The sequence below is a fragment of the Mirounga leonina genome, unplaced genomic scaffold (assembly GCF_011800145.1).
Source record: "Mirounga leonina isolate KUSES-001 unplaced genomic scaffold, KU_Mleo_1.0 Mir_153, whole genome shotgun sequence".
NCBI lineage: Eukaryota > Metazoa > Chordata > Mammalia > Carnivora > Phocidae > Mirounga > Mirounga leonina.
This window is the reverse complement of record NW_023270387.1, coordinates 14,611,620-14,630,596: the sequence shown is the minus strand read 5'-3', so window position 1 is coordinate 14,630,596 and position 18,977 is coordinate 14,611,620. Positions and strand designations below refer to the sequence as shown.

Sequence of the window (18,977 nt, the reverse complement as noted above, 5' to 3'; positions counted from 1 at the left end):
GCCACCAGGGGGCAACTGTGAGCCAAGAGGACAAAGCCCAGGAAGGGGGACATCTGGCTTGAGGAGGGCCCAGCCTCTTGGCTCCTCATCCAGCCCCCACCCACAGCCCTAGAAATGTCTGGAACCCTCTAGGACAGCCAGATCTTGACCTACGAGTACGGGATCCCGACCTCTCCCCAGAAAACAGGCCAGCAGTGGGGCTTGCCCAATGCCTGGGTCCCCCTGCAGGACCTGGTCATCAAAGGTAGGGAGTAGGGAGGTGGGGATGGGGCATATCCCAGGGCCTTTCCCCATTGCATCTGGAGGGTCGGCCTCCTGGTGCTGGGGAGGTGTGAACAAAGCACATAGGGTCTTTCTCTGGCTCTTCTGGTCTCTTGGCTTCCCACTCAGCAGACCTTTGATAGAGGGAACCAGCCCTCCTTTCTCCCTCCAAAGCCAGGCCCTGGGGAAGGAGCACATTGGCTTTTCATGTGGCTCACGATGGAGGTCTTAGGGCCCAGGCCTCTTTCCCTCCTTGAGGAGAGTAAGGATCTGGCCATCCCAGGGGACTCAGGAGATTCAGTGTCCTGCCTGGGGTGGGGTCTAGGTCTGGCCAAGTCTCCTTCACCTCGGGCCCAGGAAGTGGCTTTCCAGCTGGCTCAGAATTGGATCCGAACCAACTTTGAGGTCTCTACTCCCAAAAGTCAGCCATGTTTGAGGTGAGCTGCTCCTGAGCCCAGAGCCTCCTGGGCTCCTCCCCATGGTGAGCTGGGGGGATGCCAGGCTTTGCCAAGCCCAGGGACAGTGGTGACGCCCGGTGGCCGTTCTTGGGCACTGCAGGGGTCAGAGCTGCCGGCCAGAGTAGCTTCTCCCAAAGGGGCTCCCATCTCTTGCTCCCCCTGGGGGGCTGAGGTGGGGAGCCTGGGGGTGGTGCCCCACCTTAGAGCCTGTCCTTTTGTTCCCAGTATGACATCAGCAGCGGTGGTCAGCCAGGTGGTGGAGGGGAGTATGAAGTTCAGGTGAGTGGGCCCACATCCTACTGGGAACTCCAGGGCTGGCTGTGTTGTCCCCACAACTGGCCATGACCTCCCCTGTCTGGGCCTCGGTTTCCTCCCATGTATGTGGGTCCCCAGGGAGGAGGCTGACTGGAGCTCCTTTGCACCCCTGGGGCTGGGCAGTTCTCGAGCCTCTGGGTGGGGATCTCACAGCCCCTAAAAGGATTTGGGGCCTTCCCCAGAGATCTTGTCCCACTGACCCTGTCTTTCTCCAGGAGGGCCTTGGCTGGACCAGTGGAGTGGTCCTGATGCTCCTGGACCGCTATGGTGACCGGCTGAGCTCGGGACCCAGACAGCTTTCCTGGAGACCCCTGCCTCACGGCTACCCTTCTGCTCAGCCTCCTGCCACAGTATGGGCCTCCCTGCCCCGTCTGCCTCATTAAACTTCTGCGTGAGTCCCTACCTTCGCCTGCTTCTTCATCTTCCATCCCCCACCCCCAGCCAGTCCTTGGAGTGGGGTCAGGGGAGGGACCTAGAAGTCATGGGTTGGACCCTTGTCCCTCCTGGAACATCAGTAAGGGGGACGTCCTGTTTTGTGGGGACACAGTCCCATACCCCATGCAACCTGGCCTCCCAAACTGTTTATTGTTCTGTTGAGAGGTGTACAAATACTAAAAATCACCCAGACCCGGTGTCCCAGCTACGATGGGCCCCAGGTGCTGGGAAGGAGGGCAGGGAGGTGGGATCAAACACCGCCTCCCAAAAAAGTCCAAATTTGAACATACTAGTCTAGATCATCTTATGCTCCTGGGTACTTTGGAAAACAGTACAGGAATACTGGCACTTATTTTGTGAGCTTTGTGTGTACAGAGAGGAAGGGAGCCCTGCCAAGACCACTGTCCTCCCAGGATGAAAGTGTAACAGTTGACAGAATTGAAGGGATTGGGAGTTCTGTGTTAATAGTTGGAGCCTCCAGTGCCACTTTCATGGATAGAACATCTAGACAGAAGATCATAAAGGAAAGAGAAGACCACCATAAAACAATCAGACCTAATATATATAGAATTCCATACCCAGCAACAGAACATACTGTTTGTACATAAAGAATACATATTCTTTTCAAGTGCACATAGAACATTTTCCAGGATAGATCATATGTTAGGCCATAAAACAAGGCTCAGTAAATTTTAAAAGATTGAAATTATAGAAAGTATCTTCTCCAACCGTAATGGAGTGAAGCTAGTAATAAATAACAGAAGGAAAACTGGAAAATGTGGAAATTGACACACTTTTAAGCAACCAAAGAGTCAAAGAAGAAATCACAAAGAAGGGAAATTAGAAAATACTTACAGATGAATGAAAACAAGGAGACAACATACCAAAATTTATGGGATGCAGCAAAGGCAGTTCTCAGAGGGAAATTTACAGGAGCAAGTGTCTACATTACAAAAGATCTTAAATCAATAACCGTCTTTATACCTTGGGAAATTAGAGGAAAGCAAGCTAAACCCAAAGCTAGCAGAAGAGTAAAGAAAGATTGAGCATAAGGAAGTAATATGGAGAATAGAAAAGAGAAAAACCAAAAGTTGTTTCTTTGGAAAAAAATCAAGAAAATAGATCTTTATTTTTAAATTTCTCTTTTTAGATTTTATTTACTTATTTGACAGAAAGTACAAGCAGAGGGAGCAGCAGAGGGAAAGGGAGAAGCAGACTCTGCACTGAGCAGGGAGCACAATCCGGGGCTCGATCCCAGGACCCTGAGATCATGACCTGAGTGGAAGGCAGACGCTTAACTGAACCACCCAGGCGCCCCAAGAAAATAGATCTTTAGCTATGGAAAAAAATTGACAAAGGCAAAAGAAGGTACAAATAACTAAAATCAGAAATGAAAATGGTGGGGCGCCTGGGTGGCTCAGTCATTAAGCATCTGCCTTCCGCTCAGGTCACGATCCCGGGGTCCTGGGATCAAGCCCCACATCAGGCTCCCTGCTCAGCGGGAAGCCTGCTTCTGCCTCTCCCACTCCTTCTACTTGTGTTCCTGTTCTCCCTCTCTCTGTCAGATAAATAAAATCTTTGAAAGAAAGAAAAAGAAAAAGGAAGAAAGAAAATGGAGACACTACTACGGACCTTACAAAAATAGAGAAAACTGAGAACATTGGATAACCACTACAAAATGCACAAATTCCTAGGAACGCACAAATTATCCAAACTGATGCAAGAAGAAATAGAAAATCTCAACAGATTTATAACGAGATTATAATCAAAAACCACCCAACAATGAAAACTCCACGTGATGGTTAATTTTATTTTTTTTTATTTTATTTTATTTTTTTAAAGATTTTATTTATTTATTTGACAGAGAGAGAGATAGCAAGAGCAGGAACACAAGCAGGTGGAGTGGGAGAGCGAGAAGCAGGCTTCCTGCCGAGCAGGGAGCCCGATGTGGGACTCGATCCCAGGACCCTGGGATCATGACCTGAGCCGAAGGCAGACGCTTAACGACTGAGCCACCCAGGCGCCCGTGATGGTTAATTTTATATATCAGCTTGGCTAGGCCAAGGAAACACAATTTTTTTTTTTTTTAAGATTTTATTTATTTATTTGACAGAGGGAGACAGTGAGAGTCAGAGGAGGAGTGTTCTTTTATAGAGGAAAGAAGGAAGTTGAGAGGGGCAGTTTGGAGTGAAACTCCATTCCAAACAGAGCAAGAATTTGTGGTTGTAGTGACTTTTTATTGGCTGAGCTGTGGTGGTTCTCATTGGCTGGGTTGCTGGGTAAAGAGAAAAACCTTTCCTTCTGCTGGGATATGGAAAATTAGCTTTGAAGAGTGGTACCTCTGTGAGCATGCCTCCTTCAGGACTTCCCAACTATATTTTGAAACGAGATTTTCCTTTATTCATTTCATACCCTCCATATTGTGAGTGGACCTCCGATCAGTTGAAGTCCTTAACAGAAAAACACTGACCTCCCCAGAAGACGAGGGAATTCTGCCCAACAGACTGCCTTTAGACCTCTCTGGGGCTCCAGCCTGCTGACCTAGTTTGCAGATTTTGGACTTGCGAACCTCCACAATCACATAAGCAAAAATTTAAAGATAACTCTCAGTCTCTGTCTCCACACACACTAATTCTATTATATCTGTTTCTCTGGAGAATCCTAATACAGTCCAAGACCAACATCTTCATTGACCAACTCTACCACACGTCTAAAGAAGAGTCAGAGGGGCACCTGGGTGGCTCAGTTGGTTAAGCATCCTCGGCTCAGGGTCTTGGGATCAAGCCTTCAGTGGGGAGCCTGCTTCTCCCTCTCACTCTGCCTCTCCCCTCCACTTGTTCTCTTTCTCAAATAAATAAAATAAAAAATGATAAAAATAGAGTTAACACCAATCCTTTTCAAACTCTTCCAAAATAGGATGAAACACTTCCTAACACCTCCTATGAAGCCAACAATACCTGATGCTTATGCTATATAAAGATCTCACAAGAAAATTACAGTCCGTTATCTTTTATGTATGTGATGCAAAAATCCTCAACAAAATACTAGCAAACCAAATCCAATGGCATAGTAAAAGAGTTACACACCATGCAAGTGAGATTTATCCTAAGAATGCAAGGATGGCTCAACATAAGAAAATCAGTGTAATGCACTGCATTAATAGAACAAAGGAAAAAAATCCTACATGATTATTGATGCAGAAAAGGTATTTGACTAAACCCAGCACTTCCATGACAAAAACATTCTAAAAACTAGCAATAAAAGGGAAGTTCTTCAGAGCAATTTAGGGAATTTATGAAAAACTCACATGTAGTATCACAATGGTGAAAGACTGGAAGCTTTCTCTTTAAAATTAGGAATGAGACAAGGATGTCTACACCGTACCAGAAGTTCTAGCTGAAGCAACAGAACCAAAAAAAAAAAAAAAGAAAAGGTCAAATTGGAAAGGAAGAATTTATCTATTCACAGATGACATGATTCTATATGTAGAAAATCCCAAAAGATCCACAGGAAAGCTGGGTCTGATAAATAGATTCAGGAAAGCTGCAGGCAGAAGATTAATACTCAAAAATCAGTTGCATTTCTATATACCTGCCAAGAACAATCTGAAAAGGAAATTTAAGAAGCCATCACATGTGCAAACATCTAATAAATAAAATACCTAGGAATAAACTTATCCAAGGAGATGAAAGACTTCTACACTGAATACTGCAAAAGTCACAGAAGGACACATATTGTGTGATTCCACTTACATGAAGTATCAAGACTAGGTAAATTCATAGACCTGGAAGGTGGAATAGTGGTTTCCAGGGGCCATGGGGAGAGAGGACTGAGGACTTACTGCTTGATGTTACAGGATGTATCTTTGGGATGGTAAAAGTTTTGATGGGGTGCCTGGGTGCTGCAGTCGGTTAAGCATCCATCTGACTCTTGCTTTCAGCTCAGGTTGTGATCTCAGGGTAGTGAGATTGAGCCCCTCATCAGGCTCCATTCTCAGTAGAGCCTTCTTAGGATTCTCTCTTCTTCTCCCTCTGCCCCTCCCATTTGTGTACGTGCACTCCCCCCCAAAAAGTCTTTTTTTTTTTTTTAAGATTATTTATTTATTGACAGCAAGAGCAGACACACAAGCAGGGGCAGTGGGAGAGGGAGAAGCAGACTTCCCCCTGAGCAGGGAGCCCGATGCGGGGCTCGATCCCAGGACCCTGGGATCATGACCCAAGCGGAAGGCAGACGCTTAATGACTGAGCTACACAGGCGCCCCTAAAATAAATCTTTTTAAAAAACATTTTGAAAATAAATAGTGATAGTTGGGAAATACTATGAATATAATGTAAATTGAATTCTGTAATTTAAAATGGATGAAATGGCAGATTTTATGTGATATCTATTTAACCACAAGAAACATTTTTAAAAAAAGAAGGAAGGATGCTCATGGATCAAAAGAACAAATATTGTTAAAATGTCTATGTAACCAAGAGCAATCTACACATTCAGTGCAATCCCTATCAAAATACCATCAACAGTTTTCACAGAGCTGGAACAAATAATCCTAAAATTTGTATGGAACCAGAAAAGACCCTGAGTAGCCAGAGGAATGTTGAAAAAGAAAAGCAAAGCTGGTGGCATCACAATTCTGGACTTCCAGCTCTATTACAAAGTTGTAATCATCGAGACAGTATGGTATTGGCATAAAACAAACACATAGATCAATGGAATAGAATAGAAACCCCAGAAATGAACCCTCAACTCTATGGTCAATTAATCTTTGACAAAGCAGGAAAGAAAATGCAATGGAAAAAAAGTCTCTTCAACCAGTGGTATTGGGAGGTTTGGAAAGCCACATGCAGAAGAATGAAACTGGACCATTTCCTTACATCCCACACAAAAATAGACTCAAAATGGATGAAAGACCTAAATGTGAGACAGGAATCCATCAGAATCCTAGAGGAGAACACAGGCAGCAACCTCTTTGACCTTGGCCGCAGCAACTTCTTGGTAGACACGTCTCCAAGGCAAGGGAAACAAAAGTAAAAATGAACTAGTGGGACTTCATCAAGATAAAAAGCTTTTACACAGCAAAGGAAACAGTCGACAAAACCAAAAGACATCCGACAGAATGGGAGAAGATACTTGCAAATGTCTTATCAGAAAAAGAGCTAGTATCCAAGATGTATAAAGAGCTTATCAAACTCAACACCCAAAGAACATGAAGAAAGGGACAGAAGACATGAACAGACATTTCTCCAAAGAATACATCCAAATGGCCAACAGACACATGAAAAAATGCTCAACATCACTCATCATCAAGGAAATACAAATCAAAACCACAATGAGATACCACCTCACACCAGTCGGAATGGCTAAAATTAACTCAGGAAACAACAGATGTTGGCCAGGATGCGGAGAAAGGGGAACCCTCCTACACTGTTGGTGGGAATGCAAGCTGGTGCAACCATTCTGGAAAACAGTATGGAGGTTCCTTAGAAAGTTAAAAAAAGAGCTACCCTATGATCCAGCAATTGCACTACTGGGTATTTACCCAAAGGATACAAACATAGTGACTCAGAGAGGCACCTGCACCCCAGTGTTTATAGCAGCAATGTCCACAACAGCTGAATGATGGAAAGAGCCCAGATGTCTATTGACAGATAAATGGATAAAGAAGATACCGTATGCGTGTAAACACACACACACACACATATATACATACAATGGAATATTAGTCATCAAAAAATGAAATCTTACCATTTGCAATGATGTGGATGGAACTGGAGGGTATTATGCTAAGCAAAATAAGAGAGACAATTATATGGTTTCGTTCATATGTGGAATTTAAGAAACAAAACAGGATCATATAAAGATTTTATTTATTTGAGAGAGAGCACACGAGCCCGTGGGTTAGGGGGTGCAGAATGAGAGGGAGCAGCAGGCTCCGTGCTGATCAGGGAGCCCGACTCGGGGCTCAATCCCAGGACCCTGATGTCAGTACTGAGCTGAAGTCACATGCTTAACCAACTGAGCCACCCAGGCACCCCAAGATAGAAGATAATCTTAAAACCTGAAACACCCATAATATCTTGGGTGATGTTGGAGAAATGATCTAAGAGGGAGGGCAGTGCCCGGAAGAGTTCCATAATGCAGTAGGAATGGTTTATGCAGGAGCAGACTACGGGGGGGAATGTAGAGTTACCTCCATGAGTTTGAGAGCAGGTAGACTCTGTTCCTTAGAACTGACTTTGGAACCACCTGAGGAGTGCTGGATTCTATTGCCACATGGACGGTGCCCTATAAACAATTCTTGGTGGACCAACAAAGAGCTGCTTTGTTCATGGATGGTTGTTCCAAGGTGAACACACTGCACTGGAAGGCTGCCGCTATGACCAGAGATGATAATACCAGGGGCGCCTGGGTGGCTCAGTCGGTTAAGCATCGACCTTGATTTCAGCTCAGGTCATGATCTCAGGGTTGTGAGATGGAGCCCTGCGTCAGGCTCAGCCTGGAGTCTGCTTGTTTCTCTGTTCCTCCCTCTACTCCTCCCTCTGCTCGTGCTCACTCACTCTCTCAAATAAATAAATAAAATCTAAAAAAAAAACCCAAAACAAAAAACACCAAATCAGCTCGGTGGGCTTAACTCATACTATTTGCTACCGTTTTGGGGTTTTTAACTACTCTTGGCGGCCACCATCCTGGCCATATGGTCAGGCAGAAGGACAATGGGAGAGTGGTCTATAGAAACATCACCCATGTGTGGCACAGTCCTGTGGAAGTTATTGTGAATTTGAGGAGTTCATTAAAATAGAACACGTTGGTGCCCATCAGAAGAACCCCCTTCCTGGATCGGAAAGTAGAGCCAGCAAGTGGGTATCCCAGTGTGTTCACGTGAGGATGCCACGTGGGGTCGTGAACCGATGGGATGTTGGGAGGTGGGCCGGATCTAGATGCATGGCCCTTGCGCCCCCTGAGGCACAAAATGCCAATAAGCTGTTCTGTCAACAAAAGAGACGGGCTACCGGGCAGGTTCCCTGGGGGAAAGGACACACATGGAGCTGGCCGGTGAGACCCGGGCAGGAGCCCGCACTCTGCGCTAGGTGTCGCTATAAATGCTCAAAATACTGTCATAGGACCAGACCAGAAGATACCGCACCGATTTGGACCACTGAGTTACATTTTTCCAGGGAACTCACTTTCATCCTCTGAGCCATGGTTCGATAGAGAGCTGGAATGGACCATGAAAACATTGGCTGTCTGAAACGGGGAGATCCAGACAAGCAGGGCTGGCCGACGCAGCTTCACCAGCGTGCACTCACACTCACGTGAGGGGCTCCCGGGAGGGTCCCTCCTGGATAGGTTGCTCCGCTTTTCTGGGAGAATCTAGGCAAGAGGAGGCTGGTATGACCATGGGGTTCTTCCCATGTGGGAGGAAGACGATGGTACGACTGTACTTTTTTCTCTCTCCCCCACATCACTTCACCCTTTTTTCCCTGCCTGATACAGAGGTGCCAGGCCCAAGTCCGCAGCCACACGTGTCAGAAGCAGGGAGGACTCCTAGGTAAGAGAGTGGACCTCTACCCTTTCGCTGCTGTGTCTGAATCCTAAGAGCCAGATGCGGTGCGGTGCGCCTTTGCCCCATCTGGCTAAATGGGGTCACTGAGAGCGGCTGTATTCAAGCCTCACTCAGGCCTAGGGGTAGGAATGGCCCGCTCGAAGTGAGCGCACGTGATAGCACTCTGCGTGAGCGGAGGGGACCGCGGGGAGGCTCTCTAGACTAGCGTTGCTGCTGCAGTCTGGACCAGCAGCCGAACGCAAGGTCCTTTCCAAAGCTAGAAAAGCTTGCATGTAAATGGAGAGAAGGAGAAATAGTAGCTGAAGGTAAAGAGGTGAATACATGGACTAATAATAATGTAGTGGGAGAAATCCACTGTTACATTAACACTTTAAAAGAGGCTCAGAACAAGAAGGGATGCTGCCTCTTAGTTTCAGATGCCTGAAAGGGTGAATGTATGTACTGCCAAGACCTCTCCGGCTTTGGAACCGACCAGAGCAAACAGAAGCCTGCAAACCTGAGTGGCCTCGTCCGGAGACGTTCTGGTCAGATGATGCTCACTAGACTAATCGTGACTGTAGGAGACTCTAGTAATTCTGACGTTCTTTTTCCACTTTATATCTGCCGTAGTGCGAGATGGTAACACACTGGCGTTGTTTAGAGAATAATTTTTTTTAAGATTTTATTTATTTGTCAGAGAGCATAAGCAGGGGGAGCGGCAGGCAGAGGGAGAGGGAGAAGAAGCAGGCTCCTCACCGAGCAGAGAGCCCGATGCGGAGCTCGATCCCAGGACCTTGGGATCATGACCTGAGCCGAAGGCAGATGCTTAACAACTGAGCCAGCCAGGTGACCCCTGAGGAGGTTTTAACTCCACCTCCGAACATATGCAGGCATGAATATCGGTATTATCACATGGCTTATTTACATAAGGTGGTTGAATCACACCGCTAATACCAGTATTAGACCATATTCTGGTATGGTCATAGTACAGTGGAGTTCCATTACAGAACAAACTGGAAGAGTTAGAGAGGTATTCTCCGTAGACTCAAACCTTGCCCTCATACCAAATACTATTATGGACAGGCATCATTACAGGTAGCCGTGATTTTATTATTTATTACAACAAATTATGATTTGCTATTTCTGGGTTCTGAGACGGTTGGAGGGAAAGCTAGTCACCCTGTCTCAGCTCACAGCCTGGCACAGAGACTGGTCTCCTTTTTGTGCTGTTCATAGCAGGGCCCACCTCCTTCCTGGGGGAGGACACAGGTGGTATTCAGAATAGTTCTGTCCCTGCTAATTGTACGACAGGGTGTGTCTTACCTGTTTCCGGAGCAAGGGCAGTCGTAGTCGGGCTCAAGTACATGTGTCCACAGTATGTGGTTTGCAGGTCTAGAAGATTCCCACAGGCATGGCTCTTGAGCCTCAGTAGCTAGTATGGAAGGCCATTGCCTCATGGCTACTTTGCCTTCTTTCAGCATTAAAATAGTCAAGAGGCTCTGTTGGCTGAGGGTGCAGGCCCCCTTCCGGTGCTGGGCCCTGGCATCAGCCAGCCTTCTCTGTTGCCTTGGCCTGATGCATTTCACTAAAGCCTCATTATCCAGCCTGACTCCCAGCCTTTACTTTCCCCCTGGAAAAGAACTCCTAATCTGCTTATTCTAGCTAATATTTTTTCCTCTGAATGCCTCTCCTCATTAAAAGCAAATTCAGTTTGTTCCACAATGGGGGACCTGTCTCCCCCAAAGCCCCCCCTTTTTTTTGAGAGAGAGAGAGCACATGGGAGAAAGGCAGAGGGAGAGAGAATCTTTTTTTTTTTTTTTTTAAGATTTTATTTATTTATATGAGACAGAGAATGAGATAGAGCATGAGAGGGTCAGAGGGAGAAGCAGACTCCCTGCCGAGCAGGGAGCCCGATGTGGGACTCGATCCTGGGACTCCAGGATCATGACCTGAGCCGAAGGCAGTCGCTTAACCAACTGAGCCACCCAGGCGCCTGGGAGAGAGAATCTTAAGCAGGCTCCAGGCTCAGTGCAGAGCTCAACACAGGGCTCGATCTCATGACCCTGAGATCATGACTTGAGCTGAAATCAAGAGTCGGACGCTTACCTGTCTGAGCCACCCAGCCACCCCCCAGCCCTCTTATGTCTCATGGTCCAGTGTTGTTTCCATTAGGTACTAAAAGCCCGAATGCCATTGGGAGACATGTTTGGTACCCAGAAATGGGGGTCCCCCATACTAAGCTGAGATAAGTGGTAGTCACGCCTAGGTGCAATTTATTGTGAGGTATGCCATGAGGCCTCCCATAGCCTTCCTCATCTCAGGATGGGGTTATTCCCCATGGGAATTTGGATAGACTATACGATGCCTACTGCTTTCATCCAACAAGAAACCCATTTTTTTCTGTTTAATAGCTTTCTATTCACAAAAACGGGTGATCTGTGTTTGTGCGTACAACACACTGCACATGCTGCTATATTTTGTCCATTAAAACTGGGGGACTTTATTTTTTAAGCAGGCTCCACGTATAGCATGGAGCCCAGCTTGGGGCTTGAACTCATGACTCTGAGACCAAGACTTGAGCTGGGATCAAGAGTCAGATGCTTGGGGCGCTTGGGTGGCTCAGTTGGGTGGTCATGAGATTGAGCCCCACCACATCGGGCTCTGTGCTCAGCATGGAGTCTGCTTGAGATTCTCCCTCTCCCTCTGCCCCCTCCCTACACTCGTGCTTGCTTGCTTGCTGTCTCTAAAAAAAAAAAAAAAAAAGATGCTCAACTGGTTGAGCCACCCAGGTGCCCCCAAATCAGGGGCCTTTCTATAAGTATTTGATTTTCAAGGTTTATAGTTGTATACAGGGCAATTCATCTGCCAAGACTTGTAGACCACCCAGTCCAAAGACCCAGTGGGGAGTAGTTTCAGGAAATTCCTTCCCAGATGACACCCTTCATAGTAGGTGTAATCTAAAAACTTGAAAGACGCTGGCCCGTCACTCGGGTCACCTTCAGTCGTCAGCAGTTACTCTAGCTCAGCGTCATATCCTGAGACCAGAATGTCTCCCAGAGTGACTCCGGCCCTGTTTGCTGGCTTCCATCAACGTTGTCAGGTTCCAAAGGCAGGCTGGGCAGGGCAGGCGCAGGGCCCCACCGTTCCAGGCATCCCCTGTGATTGTGCTAAGGACCGAGGTAACCTCTCGCTCCCTCCAGGCACTCGTGGCATGCCAGACTGCCCGTTTCCCTTGAATACCTGCCTGTTCATCTCTTTGCCCTCAGCTGCCTTTCTCCTCTCTGCGTGGCACTGATTTTCACTCCACTCTTCCCCCTTTGGAAGGGATGTTGGCTTTAGCCACTGCTCTCATCTAGCTCGCCGGCAGCACAACCAGCCTTGTGAGGGCCGTAGAAGATAGAGTTACACAGCCCCGAATGGGGGGCTGTTCCCGCCACTGAGCAATACAGCCCCATTCACTGTGAGCCCCCACTTAGCCCCATGGGGCGTGGGCACAACCCAACCCATCAGAATTTGAAAAGAGAGCTACGATCTCTTACTTACGGACCATTCATGCTTCCGACACCACAGTGGCAGGTCGGGTCCTAGTGGGTTCAAGGTCAGTGCAGATGATGTGGGAAAGAATTGTAGAGTCCTGCCATCAGCCTCTCCTCATATCCCCCAGAAAAGCGGACGAATCTATCCCGTGGGGACCCTCCTTTGGCTCCCACCCCATGCTGAGTGTGAGCATATGCTTGTGACGCTGTGTAAGCCTGCCCTTCGTGCCTTTCTCTCTCCCTGTTTCAGACCACAGATGTGTCAGTTGCCTGTTCCGGTTCTGTATCAGGCCAGCACTCGGAGGGTGACACGTTACACGCCGCGTCCATTTGACACGTCTCTTGGCCCATTGTGGGAACCATGGCTGACCCAACTGGCACAGTATCTTCTGTTCCAATATAGTATTTTAAGCCTATTCGTCTACAGTCAGGAATGCAAAGCTACTTTAACGGGCCCCTTGAATTTCCGGAGTGATTTCCTGAGGCTCATGCCCCATGCGAGCATCCCCTTTCCTAGTCCAGTTTTTCCCTTCCCCTGAGTCCGTAAACACCCCAACACGGGCGCCTGGGTGGCTCAGCCGGTTAAGTGTGCGACTCTTGATTTCGGCTCAGGTCATGATCTCAGGGTTGTGGGTTTAAGCCCCGTGTTGGACTCCATGCTGGGCATGGAGTCTACTTAAAAGCAACACAGGAGCTTTTCGCATTCAGTGTTTCCATCACTGCAAGGGAAAGAGCATGCAGTTCAGCCCACCGAGCTGACCTGTTCCTACATTCTTCAGAGATTGCCCTCAGTTGGTCAGAGTGCAGTAGCCGTCCAGACGAGATACTGTCTGTCCGCCTTCGCACAGCCGTCGGCGGCCAAGCAGCTTTCTGTTGGTCGTGGGGAGCCGCCACAGGGCTCCTCCCGCGACTCCTCGGGAGCCTCCCGCCACCTGCCCGGGCGGTGCCCGTGTAGCGCTTCCTGTGTAAACCCTCCCCACGTATGAAGGAACTCTCTGGGGCACCGCCTTCTTCATCGGAGACACCACTCAGGACACGGTCGGTACTTCCGGTCACAGGAAGATCTGTCCTCCAGGCAGAAGGAGGTTTCCATAAACGCCCAATAGCGGGCTGGTAACTGTCTCCCGAATGATGCATATCCCACGCCGCACGTGCAAATTCCCTGGCCCGAGGTCTCAGCAGTCGCCCCCGGGGGTAACTTGCAGGCTTTTGCCTGAAGCCCTCTGGTCGGTTTCGCCCAGGGCCGCTGTACAGAGTCGGTCCCACCCCCTCTGATGTGTCACTGATTCAAGTGGTCCTCTCCTTTCGTCCACTGGGTGTCCACTCTGCCAAATTACCAACCAGTGTGGGCTTGGGCCCTTGTTTAAATCCTTTATTGCCGAGGGCGCTCCTCGTTCTCTCAGCGGGGTATGTCTCCAGCACCCACACATCCGCACCACACAAGGGCGCGCACATTCCCCAGGCCCAATGACAGCCCCAGGCCAGGGAACGTGCCCAGACTCGAGCCTTTCTTCTCCCCTAACGGTGGTGACCTGACCTGCCCCCCTCCCCGACACTGTCCGCAGCCAGATTTACTGCCACGGGGAACTCCTGTACCAAATGCAGATGGCCAAGCTCTACCAGAATGACCAGCAGTTTGTGGACATGCCACTGTCCTCGGCTCCAGGTGAGGCACAGGGGGGCCCCACCTCCTAAAGCTTCTGCACCAAAGATGACAGAGGGCGAGACGAGGCAGAGAGGGGCCTCCATCAGGGAGGGGCTCCTGGGGTCCACCTGACCCCTCCTTGCCACCTGGACCCCCGACCAGGTTCTGCAGCGCTTTGGTGAGCTGGCCGCTGCCCACAACCCAAGCACCCCCCACAGCAGCTGCAGGCTTTCGTGCAAGAGCACTACCAGGCCGTGGGGCAGGAGCTGCAGTCCTGGACTCCTGCGGACTGGAAGGACAGGTAGCTCCTGGACAGGAAACAGGAGTGGGCCCTTCAGACAGGCCTGCCTGCCTGAACCCTGTGCGGTCAGCGTTCTTCCAGTCCCGGTTCCTGCAGAAGATCTCAGACCCCAAGCTGCGAGCCTGGGCAGGGCAGCTCCACCAGCTCTGGAAGAAACTGGGAAAGAAGGTATCCACTCCTGGGTCTCAGCCCAGGGGATGGAGCTGGGAGAGGGGGATGCCAGCTTGGGGCCCCATTGCCCTTAGAGCACAGACTGGGACGCACTAAGAAGACAGCCCCCCACACGCTGGGTCCTTGAATGGAGCTCTCTAAGAAGAATTTCTGGAAGGGGAGAAGGGAATGCCTACTTCTAAATTCTCACCTTCTCCCTGAAGCCCTCACCATCCTCCCCCATCCCCACCTGCCACGTCCAGGCTGCCCACCTAGGCTCTCTCTTCCGGGAGCTAATCAGGTCAGGACTGGGTGGTGGCAGCAGAGATGAGGGAAGGGGAGTGGAGGAAACGGTCCCCCTACCTGGTCCTGATACTGGCCGCCGCTTGGTGAGCCCCTGCCAGGGCCGGGCTGAGTTAGCAGGGACTCCAGAGGCCGGCCTGTGGGGCCGAGCAGACCTGGCTTGCGGCAGCTCCGGCCTTGACCGAAGCCACACGGCTGACCAGCCGCAGAGCCAGAACTCCTGCACCGGCCGCCAGGGCCGCCACACGGCGGGGCCCGTGGGCTCCCTGTGCCCTCCGTCCCGACTGCAGGTGAGGCCAGAGGTCCTCAGCCAGCCGGGGCAGTTCTCTCTGATCTACTCGGCACACCCCTTCAGCGTGCCTGGCGGGCGCCTGGTGGAGTTCTACTGCTGGTGAGCCGCCGGGGCTGCAGGGCGGGAGTCGGGGAGCCCGGGGCCAGCGGGCTGTCCGGGCAGAGGGGGGCACCCTGACTGGCCCGGGTGCCCAGGCCGGTGCGTGAGCTGTCCGTTTCCCCAGGGACTCCTACTGGGTGATGGAGGGGCTGCTCCTCTCTGAGATGCCCGGGATGGTGAAGGGCATGCTGCACAACTTCCTGGACCTGGTGCAGATGTAAGGGGGGGCGGGCCCCTCAAGGCTGGGGCGGAGAAGGGGGTGCCAAGGGCTTGGCGCCGGATTGGCCTTGGCCTTCGCCGCTGGGCAGACGCACCTGAGCCCGCGTCCTTCCTGGCAGCTACGGAAAGGTCCCCAACGGGGCCCGCGTGTATTACCTGCAGCCGAGCCAGCCCCCCCTCCTGACTCTCACGATGGACCGCTACGTGACCCACACCGACACCGCCTTCCTCCGGTGGGCCCCCCGGCCCCCCTGCTGCCCCGCAGGCCGCCCTACCTGGGACCTCCCAGGGTGGGACTGAGGGGCCATGCCTGGGCTGCCGCGGTGCCTGGCTCCACCCCAGGGACAACATCGGGAGCCTGGCCTTGGAATTGGACTTCTGGATGGAGAACAGGACCATCTCTGTGAGCTCGGGGGAGGGGGGGGCGAGTGCTACGTTCTGAATCACTATGCTGTCCCTTATGGGGGACCCAGGTAAGGAACCGCCTGCCAACCTCTCAGTCTCTCGTGATTCACTCTGGTCTGAGGGCCATGACTTAGCCCTGCCTCTCAGATGCTGATACTGAAAGCCCTGGGCAATCCAGGGCCCACGAAGGGCAATCCAAGGGCAGTTGGAGCAACATGGCTTAGCCTCCAGCTTGCACTTAGAGGCTCCTAGTGCCAGGATGCCCATTTTCCTCTTCCAGGCCAGAGTCTTACAGCAAAGATGCTGAGCTGGCAGACACGTTGCCAGAAGGTGAGCAATAACAAGGTCAGGGATCGGGGTGGGGCTGAGAGCCTGGTGTTGGGTGTCGAGCCCTGGCCCTCCCTGCCACCCCCGCCCCCACCCCGTCCCCTGCTGCTTTGTCCTCACAGGGGACCAGGAGGCTCTGTGGGCTGAGCTCAAGGCTGGGGCTGAGTCTGGGTGGGACTTCTCTTCATGGTGGCTTGTCGGAGGCCCAGACCCTACATCGCTCAGCAGCATCCGCACCAGCAAATTCGTGCCTGTTGACCTCAATGCCTTCCTGTGCCAGGCAGAGGAGCTGATGAGCAACTTCTACTCCAGACTGGGTGAGCCAGCAGGAGGGGCGGCTTGGGTCCTGCTTCAGCCTGGCCGTGGAGCTGGAAGTAGGACCTTGAATGAAGGGCCTCCAGCCTCCTAGCCCACTCCGTACCTCACCCCTAGGGCAAGAGTACGTATGGAGCCCACACTCCACTCACCCTCCTCCCTTTCTTACTGGGAGGGACTCCTAGGGTCTACGAGAGGACACCTGAGTCCACACATTCAAACTCCCTCCATTCTCTCTCCCCAGACAATTGCCCTCGGACCTGTCGGAGCTAGGGAAATACACACGGCCAGTGCCCTCCTAGGACGGGCCCGGGAGCAGGCCAGTGCAGGTCCTGAGAGCCCTATAGGGCCATGGCTCAGGAACTCAAGAGCCCTATAGGGCCATGGCTCAGGCAGCCAAGGTTGACCTCTTTCTGGAAGGCATGGGACCCAAGGTCAGGCACCTCGGTTGCTCAGCCTAAAGACAGTGTCACCCCAGGGAACGACATCCAAGCCACAAAGTACAGAAATCTGTCGCAACAGCGCTTGGCTGCCATGAGAGCCATCCTGTGGGATGAAGAGAAAGGGGCCTGGTTTGACTATGACCTTGAGAACGGAAAGAAGAACCTAGAGTTTTACCCATCCAACCTCACTCCTCTCCGGTCTGTTTCTCTGACCCAGACGCTGTGGACAAGGCCCTAAAGTATTTGGAGGTGAGGGGGGCAGCAGAGCAGGCTGGTATACTGGGGGCAGGACCACCTGCTCTCTCCCTGAGTCTGAACTAGGGACCTCTGGCAAGTGGAGCCACCCCCTCCTGCCCCACCCCTGGGTCTGAGCCTGCGGGTCCCGCTGGAGCCACCAGGGGGCAACTGTGAGCCAAGAGGACAAAGCCCAGGAAGGGGGACATCTGGCTTGAGGAGGGCCCAGCTTCTTGGCTCCTCATCCAGCCCCCACCCACAGCCCTAGAAATGTCTGGAACCTTCTAGGACAGCCAGATCTTGACCTACGAGTACGGGATCCCGACCTCTCCCCAGAAAACAGGCCAGCAGTGGGGCTTGCCCAATGCCTGGGTCCCCCTGCAGGACCTGGTCATCAAAGGTAGGGAGTAGGGAGGTGGGGATGGGGCATATCCCAGGGCCTTTCCCCATTGCATCTGGAGGGTCGGCCTCCTGGTGCTGGGGAGGTGTGAACAAAGCACATAGGGTCTTTCTCTGGCTCTTCTGGTCTCTTGGCTTCCCACTCAGCAGACCTTTGATAGAGGGAACCAGCCCTCCTTTCTCCCTCCAAAGCCAGGCCCTGGGGAAGGAGCACATTGGCTTTTCATGTGGCTCACGATGGAGGTCTTAGGGCCCAGGCCTCTTTCCCTCCTTGAGGAGAGAAAGGCTCTGGCCATCCCAGGGGACTCAGGAGATTCAGTGTCCTGCCTGGGGTGGGGTCTAGGTCTGGCCAAGTCTCCTTCACCTCGGGCCCAGGAAGTGGCTTTCCAGCTGGCTCAGAATTGGATCCGAACCAGCTTTGAGGTCTCTACTCCCAAAAGTCAGCCATGTTTGAGGTGAGCTGCTCCTGAGCCCAGAGCCTCCTGGGCTCCTCCCCATGGTGAGCTGGGGGGATGCCAGGCTTTGCCAAGCCCAGGGACAGTGGTGACGCCCGGTGGCCGTTCTTGGGCACTGCAGGGGTCAGAGCTGCCGGCCAGAGCAGCTTCTCCCAAAGGGGCTCCCATCTCTTGCTCCCCCTGGGGGGCTGAGGTGGGGAGCCTGGGGGTGGTGCCCCACCTTAGAGCCTGTCCTTTTGTTCCCAGTATGACATCAGCAGCGGTGGTCAGCCAGGTGGTGGAGGGGAGTATGAAGTTCAGGTGAGTGGGCCCACATCCTACTGGGAACTCCAGGGCTGGCTGTGTTGTCCCCACAACTGGCCATGACCTCCCCTGTCTGGGCCTCGGTTTCCTCCCATGTATGTGGGTCCCCAGGGAGGAGGCTGACTGGAGCTCCTTTGCACCCCTGGGGCTGGGCAGTTCTCGAGCCTCTGGGTGGGGATCTCACAGCCCCTAAAAGGATTTGAGGCCTTCCCCAGAGATCTTGCCCCACTGACCCTGTCTTTCTCCAGGAGGGCCTTGGCTGGACCAGTGGAGTGGTCCTGATGCTCCTGGACCGCTATGGTGACCGGCTGAGCTCGGGACCCAGACAGCTTTCCTGGAGGCCCCTGCCTCACGGCTGCCCTTCTGCTCAGCCTCCTGCCACAGTATGGGCCTCCCTGCCCCGTCTGCCTCATTAAACTTCTGCGTGAGTCCCTACCTTCGCCTGCTTCTTCATCTTCCATCCCCCACCCCCAGCCAGTCCTTGGAGTGGGGTCAGGGGAGGGACCTAGAAGTCACGGGTTGGACCCTTGTCCCTCCTG

The 18,977-nt window shown here is 51.8% G+C and overlaps 1 protein-coding gene across 1 annotated transcript; it reads left to right on the top strand.

The window, feature by feature from the left end:
* The first annotated feature begins 689 nt into the window (after nucleotides 1–689).
* TREH (trehalase) lies at nucleotides 690–18,866 on the top strand. The gene is given in 21 exon segments (XM_035009427.1): nucleotides 690–698; nucleotides 945–998; nucleotides 1,250–1,384; nucleotides 13,397–13,491; nucleotides 14,114–14,219; nucleotides 14,356–14,404; nucleotides 14,407–14,494; nucleotides 14,536–14,662; nucleotides 15,238–15,338; nucleotides 15,463–15,555; nucleotides 15,677–15,790; nucleotides 15,900–15,975; nucleotides 15,978–16,030; nucleotides 16,243–16,292; nucleotides 16,412–16,606; nucleotides 17,083–17,241; nucleotides 17,244–17,296; nucleotides 17,570–17,681; nucleotides 18,024–18,106; nucleotides 18,109–18,135; nucleotides 18,687–18,866. Coding segments are annotated over 21 exon segments (1,947 nt in total). The 3' UTR covers nucleotides 18,855–18,866.
* The last annotated feature ends 111 nt before the right edge of the window (nucleotides 18,867–18,977 follow it).